Source organism: Rousettus aegyptiacus, unplaced genomic scaffold, assembly GCF_014176215.1.
Source record: "Rousettus aegyptiacus isolate mRouAeg1 unplaced genomic scaffold, mRouAeg1.p scaffold_m13_p_5, whole genome shotgun sequence".
NCBI lineage: Eukaryota > Metazoa > Chordata > Mammalia > Chiroptera > Pteropodidae > Rousettus > Rousettus aegyptiacus.
In genome coordinates, this window is record NW_023416308.1 from 92369847 (window position 1) to 92378616 (window position 8770).

The 8770-nt window shown below is 39.4% G+C and overlaps 1 protein-coding gene and 1 pseudogene across 1 annotated transcript; one reads left to right on the forward strand and one right to left on the reverse strand.

The window, feature by feature from the left end:
* Positions 1–1541: 1541 nt before the first annotated feature.
* On the reverse strand, positions 1542–2761 carry FANCF (FA complementation group F). The gene has a single exon (XM_016138484.2). It carries the CDS (start codon positions 2747–2749, stop codon positions 1673–1675), a length of 1077 nt encoding a protein of 358 aa, XP_015993970.2. The 5' UTR covers positions 2750–2761; the 3' UTR covers positions 1542–1672.
* Positions 2748–7957, forward strand: LOC118602975 (annotated as a pseudogene).
* The last annotated feature ends 813 nt before the right edge of the window (positions 7958–8770 follow it).

The window sequence follows — 8770 nt, forward strand, 5'->3', positions numbered from 1 at the left end:
TGTTGAAATTTCAGGAAATTCCCACCTCCCTCTCCCAAACATATATATCTCCAAAAACAGAGATATGTGAGCAGCACTCAAGTGGAATTTGGAAACTGCTTTGAGCAATCCACAAGGCAAGGAAACTGATGCCAAAACTCTTGCATTAAGCCAGGAACCTTGCCAAAGTAGCCCTAGGTTAGAGGTGTTCACTACTCTGACAGAAGTAATTGAAAATGCCCTCAGGGGAAAGAGTACCCTATTTAGACTCCTAGGTTTCCATAGATTATAATCAATGTATGTGTCTCCTGACAAAAGGAATTGCCTTCTTGCATTAATAACAAATGCACTCTAAAGGATGGTCTACATAGATTAGAGCTAGAAAAAGGAATCAGACCACAGGAAACAAGAACTTCCTAGTATTAACTGATGATCATCTAGAAAAGTGGTGTACTTGCTAGTGGAACAGTTTACTCCAGGTTCTACTATAGAATAAAACATTCTACGAGATTATACAACCCCTTTTGCTCTAATTCCATTTCTGGAATTGAAAATTAGCTCTTGGAATATCAATGTTTTTCAAAGAATCTTGCTACTAACTTAGCTATAAACAAAAATATCAATGAATGAAAAATTATATCTAACAAAAATAAATTGCTCTTAAGTTTGGTGATTGGGAATCACTCTGCCACATTCTGGGTAAACTCACAAAATTAGGTTCCTACACACACGAAACAAATATTCTAAACCATCCCCATAGGACAGCCACTATGAGAAAGAAAAGGGAATTTAACTATTTTAGTCTAAATACTTAACAGAGGAGGCGACTGTAACACCAGTGTTGTGATTTATTACTAGTCATTGGCAGAAGCAGCACTAAAATTTGGGCCTAATTCAGGAGGCTGCTTTGACTTCTGTATGCTAAATCAATATCAAATACTAAATTAATATCCAAAGGCACATATTCGTACTTACTATGCTTTAAACAATTTTTCTTGTCCTTAAGCCAATGCTTTAAATTATTGTTTTGTCTTTCAGAGAGTAATAATTTGTAGGAAAGAGAAACAAATTTTCTGAATAACACAATTTTAATACATACTGAGGATGGTTAAATGGTTAGTACATTAGGTTACGAAGGCCAAAGTCAGAGTTTAAACTCCAAATGGGCCAGTTAATTTTTCAATCCATTTCTGACAATACATGTTGTTGGTTAAGGAAAACTCTCCACTGGGTGAGGGAGTGGGGAATTGGAGAGTGTTAAAAACAAAACAAAACAAACAAACAAACCTACACAAGTAAACCATACTGACAGAAAAAGTGTCTTGTCACTTTAAAGCTGCTTTTTCTTTAAGGACCTCTTTTCGGCATTCTTAGAAATGGACTTTCTAAAAAGCAACCTATAGAGAATTCTGTGGCTTTAAGTAGTATACTTTCCAAGTCACCTTCTCTAGCCAGAAAATCCATGGAACAAGCCAGTTACTTCATATATTTATGATTGTAAATTGTAATTACACCTATTACAAATCAGCACCTAAAATAATACTTTGGACAATGCAAGTATAGGCGGTTTGATGGGAACACTGTAATTTTATTTTTGTGAACCATACATACAAGTAATCAGTAACAGAACATTGCCCATCGAGAACTGGGGCCTGGGCTGTGACCTAAAACTTGTCTTTTCCCAAATGCAAGATCATGCACCACTCCCAAGAGCTAACAACAGGTCTGTCCAGATGCTAAGACCACGGACTTCGAAATCTCCATCTTGTGCCTTACAGGACTCCAGGGCAGTTAGAACTTCACCTTTCAGGGGTGAAGGGGCCTGGCAGAGGCTTTGAAACCTGCCGTACAACTCCTCCCAGGGCACATCTTGGGACTCAGCTCCAACCCAAACGCCTTTCTGAAGATCGTAGTGCAGACGTCGACCCCAGTCTGTTAGCAGGCCCAGATAGATCTGGAAAAGCTCTGGATAGTGGCTTGCCACCGAAGTTAAAAGCCCGGCTGGAAGACTGCGGCAAAAAGTAGCCACAATATCCGACTTCCCCAGAAGCCAGTGAATCAGCTCTTGACCCCCCTCTCCCGGTGTTCTGGAGCTGCCCAGTTCCAACTCATCTTTGGGGGGCCTGGGAGATGACGGCAGCAACAGCGCGGCTGCTATCACCTTCAGGAAGTTGCTCTGGGGCAAGCGCTCCCACAGGCTGCTGAGCAACCTGCTGGGGCCCTCCGCTTCGGCCCGGCCCACCTCGTGCAGACGCTCCAGCAGCAGCTCCGCTTGCGTCTTTATCAGTGTGTCCTCCTGACAGACCAAGTTCTCTCCATAGCCGTTGAAGAGCAGCAAGTGGACAGCGGACCGGCGGCGGGCGAGGAGGGCGAGGCTGCCTTGGAGCGTCTCCTTTTCCGCGTCCGGGACTCCAGGGCCGGGAAAGAGTTCCTGCACCAGGCTGTGAAAGGCGGCATCGCCCAGGGCCGGGTTCTCAAGCAATCGCTGAGACAGCAGAAGGTCGCAGCACCCCAAAGCCCGGAAGTTCGTCAACCCCGGGACTGAAGCGGGCCCAGAGTCGCCCTCCAGTTTCCATTGGTTTTGCAACCGTCGCTCCAGAACCGTGCGAATGTGGACATTGTGGCTAAAGCGCCTGTGAACGTGGCGCAGGTAGCGAGCCCACTGGAAGGCCCTGCGCACGGTCGCGGGGTCCCAGCTGCTGACGTGGGTCGTGCGGGAGACAGCCAGAACCTCAGAGAAGCGCTCCAGGTGCTGCAAGAGCGGGTCCATGGGGGCGCGCGAAAGCCGTACTTCCGCTTTCGCCCTGGAGACCGCGACTCTCTGCGTGCCGATTGGCGTGTCCGTGAAGTGACACGCCTTTCTACAATGCTATTGGAGAAAATCCCTGTCAATCTGACAACAAGGCCTTCATTTTTGTACTTCGACTCTGGGAAATTTAAACTAGAGAAACGGCCAGGCGTTTTTACTCTCGCCACCAATATAGTGTCTCTTAAGGGAGGGGAAATAAGTGTAGGGCATCCTAGCGAGAAATCCGAGAGCCACTTGCGAGATACCATTAGTCACAAAAGTATCCGTTCTTCCTTTCACTTTGGAAATAATCTCTAGTAGAGATTTCCTGAGTTTTGCTTGGGACATTCAATCTGTGTCAAGGTTTATAACTGGGCAACGCCAGAGATATGCTACTACTTATAAGAAAATGTTTAAACGAAAATTTTAGTTCAATTCGGCTTAGTGAAATTATACTGACTCGAGTTAATACCAACCACTATTCTAAAGTCTGGGCCTTGACATTGTTCTTTCATCATAGGAACTAAAGTCCAGGTTAATAAAAAGGTAAACTTAAAGATTAATACTTTATTAAAATTTTAACGAAACTTGAAATTTTATTTCAAGATTGCACTATTATTTTTTCATAATTTGTAAGGCAAAATAGCTTAGCTGACAATTCTCACAAATAACTGAGAGAAATGGCATTTAAAAGCATGACACAAAAACCAAATGCTTGGCTAAAGATTATGGGAAGAAAGGGTAGAAAAAAGGGACCAATTTTGGACTGTCATCTGGGTTAGTCACTCATTTATGTATTCAACAAATATTTATTTGCCAACTCTTGTTTTATTGTCCAAAAGCCAACAACAATTTCTAATTTACTGAAGTTCATGACACAATAACTCATTTGAGCTGAATTTCTTTTCAGTTCTGAAGACAACAACAAAAACTGTTTTAATCAGTAGTCTGAATTACTGTTTTGTTTTGTTTTTGCTTTAACAAAAAAGAGAAGAGAAATTTCAGAGGGGGAGAGTCATTTTCCATTTATGAAAATGAACATTCCCATACCTTTTAAAAAATAAATCAAGCAATGGTACTTATGCTGTTTATTCAGTTTTATTATTGGACATTTTCAGTTAGTCAAAACTTATTTGATCATGAAGTAGTTACTTGATTTTATCTTAAATACACCATGTATCCTAAAATTCTTTGTCTTAGCTAATAGAAACTTTGAGCCAAATGTGCAGTCTACCTTTAGCAAATGTACAGGTTTCACTAATGCATTTATTTATTCTTATATTGAGCAGTTATTATGTCACACAGTGTATGATGCTAGGAATTTAGTGGTAAATAAATAAATGTAGCCCTTGTCCTAGTGAAGGAGTTTATTTCCTAGCACTGAAGAGAGAAAAACAAATAACCTCAAATATATTAGGATATAATGTAGGCGGGGCTCTAAGACCAGTGATAGGAAAGGCATCTGCAAGACACTGACTTTTCACCTAAAAGCTCCAAGATGAGTGTTGAGAAAAGTTTTCAAGGCCAAAGAAATAGTTAATTTACAGGTATTCGAGTTGAGAGAGCCTAATCCTTTCAAAGAGGTGAACGAAGTCCAATAAACCTACTTTTGGTTAGGGATAGAGGTGAGACACTATGGCAAGAATTGTGCAGATTAACTTTAGCATCATATCTTTTTACTTTAAAGAAATTATTATTTTATTATAAATTTTCACGAGCATTTTAATGTGTAAGTTTATACACATTTCACCTTAGCCTATTTTCATTAAATAAACAATGTCTATGAAGTTTCCCCCTTTAGAAGAAAGAAAAGCCTAGGGTTTGGAGCTTCTCAGCAACATTTCATTTAATTCAACAGAATTCACCGATCATTTACTAAGCTTCTATTATATGTAAAGTATTAGGAATTGAAAGGCCTTCACTTCAAGAAACCTACATTATTGAGTTATGAGTAGAGAGGAGCACAAAAACACTAACCTATAATATGAATGAGATTTTAAGTGTTTTTGAAATTGTAAAGATGCTATGAAAGACCAGATATAAACTGACAGGAGACTTCTAAGAAAGCTTTACGAATGACCGATCCTTTGTTATCACCCCTACCCTCCTTGCACAATATTGATGCAATTTGAGGTACTGACTCCAGCTCAGCTAGAGGAGGTGGAGCCTGATAATGTTGATCCAATCATTTCAATTTACTCCTTTCTTAACTCAGTAATTAATTTAGGAACCCAATCTTAAACTTATCTTTGTATAGCATTTTTTTTTCATGACAGTAATTTGTTCAGAAATGACTAGGTGAATCAGTTCTAATTAATTAGGCCTGGATGATTCCAAGAATATTTATCTTACTCTTCAAAGTCTGTAGACCATGAGCACTGACCACTATGAAGAAATAAGTCATAAATAGACTGTGTGGTTGTATATAAGCTAAATATTAGGTATGCTTAAGAAATAGTTTCTTCCTCTTGATGTTGTTTTGTGTTTATATGAACCCCAAAGCTGCCACAGCCGTCTTCTTCCCAGAAGTAATAGAATCTCAAAATCACAAAGAACGCACTAGATTAAGATAAGTCTCAAACTAACGCTATTTCTTTAAGAGTCTAACCTTATATATTCCCAATTGTTGTTGTTGTTGTTGTTGTTGTTGTTGTTGTTATTGTTTTGTTATTTTTGGCCAGTTTCAGTTTTTTATTTTCCGTTGCTTTCAGCTAAATGCGCCCAACTAATACAAGCTGTTTAGAGCCCTATGTGGTACATATAAACTCAGTAACCTTTGGCTATTGTTGTTGTCAATGTTACATGAGCATCGAAAGTACACATTTTCTCATGTCTTCTCCAAATTCCACTCCTCCCAAATATAAAGGAGCAACTACCAACATAGTGATGGACAGTGGTGGGAAAAACTTTGTCATAGAAAGATTCAGCTTGCTGTCCTATAGTACTCTTGGTCCTGAGAATTTTCTAATACAATCAATGGACTACTAAGACTTGAAATGCTGAGTTGATTCCAAGCTCTAGGTTAAGCCTTAATGGTTATTTTAAGATATGTAGTAAACTAGAAATTATAAGAAACTGCAATTGAGAGACCAATAAAAACAAAGTGTCTGATCTTCCTTTACTCTGGACAATGCAAACTATATTTCTGAGAAAGCGGAGTATAGATCTTAGTGAGATTTATTTCAGTTAAATCAAAATTATTTCATTTCACTTGTTTTCCTTACAAAAGGGGAAAATCATCAGATTAATTATAATGAATAGAGGACTTTTGGCATGTATAAGGGAATCTGACAAGTTTCCAGGAACAAATGGTTTTGTATTGCATCCTACGTTATTACAACTATTAAATTTATTTACCAGATAGGAAAAACATACAACATTTACCTTGCCCACATTTAGAATTGTTTTCAGAAAGTTAAATGACTGTAAGCAAATATTTCTCTGGATCCAGAGCTTCCCAATCACTGTGAAGTAGAAAAGGTTACAATTTTATGTCTGAGATATTGATCTCCTTTGGCCTTGGGGCATATGAGTGAGGCCCTAGAGGCAGGACTCATTATAGAGATAAAAAGAGGTCTGACAATCTACCCTTCAGTCTTTCTTTGGATATGCTCTACTGCCTGGACATCTGTTTAGTGTCTAGAGTGAGTACACACTGCAATTTATCATGGACGAGGGGCCCCAGAAGTTAATGGAAGAGTTCCAGATATTCAAGACAGATGGGGAACAGCCCTAGTGAGTTCAGAGGAAGGTGTTGGAGGACGGATTCAAATATGAGATCTCTCTGTGTGCACTGGTCTAGATGATGGCTCCAGATTCCTGTTTTCACAAACTTGAGATACTCTTTTCCACTTGTCATGGATGTGACTTTAAGTGGCCTCAAAGCTAGCAGCCGAAAGACTGCTCTAACAATGCATATATATTCTGAAAATTGAAACTTCACGAAAACTTTGAAATACTTAATATGAAAAATTTTCTGTGGATACAAAATTCGTTTGGATCATCATAGTAATGTTTAACATATTGGATTTATAAAGAAAGAAAAGAAGAGCTTTTCTTTACATATAATTAAAAATGGTTTTTTACTCATTTCATCAACATTTGCAGTCAATGGTGACTCTCAAGAATATGATGAGAATGTTAAAATCTTGATCAGAAATTGTGATTGAGCATTTCTAACACAGGAAACAATATTTAGATAATTTGTGGCCCTTACCCGCCTAGCATAGCCTTGGCTCATGCTCCCAAGAAGTATCTGAAGCATGTAGCATCTCCGAAGCATTAGATGCTGGATAAACTGACCAGTTTGTTTCTTCTGGTCCATCCACCAGTCCCCAGAGCTGAGAGAATGGCTCCCTCTCATCATTTTTCTAAGGACCAGACTGAAATGTATCCTAACAGGTCTAAATGCAGAGTTTTATTAAGATTGATGGCAAGGTCTTTACCAATGTAACCTACCCTACTGGTTTTATGGATGCCATCAGCATTGACTGGAGAGAATTTTTGTCTGATCTATGACATCAAGAGTTGCTTTGCTATTCATTGTATTACACTTGAAAAGCCAAGTAAAAGTTAGTGCAAAGTGAGAAAGATCTTTGTGGGCACAAAGGAATTCCTTATCTTAGTGATCCTCAACTTTTTTGGCACCAGGGACTGGTGCTCCTGTGAGAATCTAATGCCTGATTATCTCAGGTGGAGCTGAGGCAGTGATGCTAGTGCTGGGGAGCAGCTGCAAATACAGATGAAGCTTCATGCCCTTGCCCACCACTCACTTCCCACTGTGTGGCCTGGTTCCTAACAAGAGATGGACCACCAATACCAGTCCACGATTTGGGGATTGGGGACCCCTGACTTATCCAGTGACACATGATGCTCACACCATCGGCTGCCCTGATTCCTTCATCAAAGTGAACAACACCATTCAGAGTTGCTAATCTGAGAAGAATCGGTTTGATCACAAATAGAGAAACACTCTGATTTTTGTTTATTTGGTTGGTTTTGTTTGTTTTATTTATTTATTTTATGTAGTTCATGCGAAAGATGCCAATGGGAATAGCTTTTCTATTGGCTCTCAAACATTTTTGTTGTTGGCAAAGGCAGCAAACCATGGATTTCTCTTCCCCGTGGAATAGGCGTCTGCCTCACCATTACTGAAGAGATAGACTGGCCGCTCGACAGAGTAGTGGGTAAAACGATCTCTAGGTGACATGATTGGAAGAGTCTTTGCACTTAATTAAAGATAATACAGCATGAAAAAAAATTCATGGAACCAAGGTTAATTTTTCTCTTTAAAAAATTTCAGTTTTAAATGTTGGGAAGTTTCGTTTAAATTTAATATGTAGAGAAATCTCTATTCATTATCATACAAAGATAGTATTAAAAAAATGTTTTCCTATAAGTCTTTTACAAATGCTTTTCAAATCCTCTTTGGTTGACTGCTATGTGCCATAATATGAAAAAGGTTGGAAAGCACTATTCTAATGTAGGCATTCTCACACAATTAATAGAGTAAAGTATGCAAAAGAAGGGGCAGTGTGATTCAAATTAGCTTGCCTTAAGTTTCTGTAACTAGGACAGAGAGAAAGTTAGTTGGCTAGTTATTCTCCATTTGTTCTTCCCATATCACCCCATTTATTTTCTTTCTTCTTCCCCCACCCCGCCCCCCCCTCCCCCGCTCCGTGCAGACGAAAGGCCTGATCCTATTGACTGCATCAGCCTTTTCCTTTGCCCTCTGGCTTTCTGCTGCATTGACCAATAAGAGGCATTGGCAAGTAATCAGAAAGAGAGGAAAGATGTAGGGTTTTTCTTTCTCTGCTGTCTGCTAAGGCCTCAGAATTCTTATTTCTTCAGTTCTAAGAGGCCTCCCTGAGCTTCTGATAGTACCTATTACTCCCTGCAGCCCTAGAGAATTCCTGCTGTTGCTAATCCCTGGATGCCCTGACATATTTTATAGATTCCCTTAACTCTGGCCATACTTCTAAATATAGCTCTGTTAAATTATCT

Coding starts and splice junctions, on each gene's coding strand:
- FANCF (XM_016138484.2), bottom strand. CDS start 2,749: ATGGACCCGCTCTTGCAGCACCTGGAGCGCTTCTCTGAGGTTCTGGCT.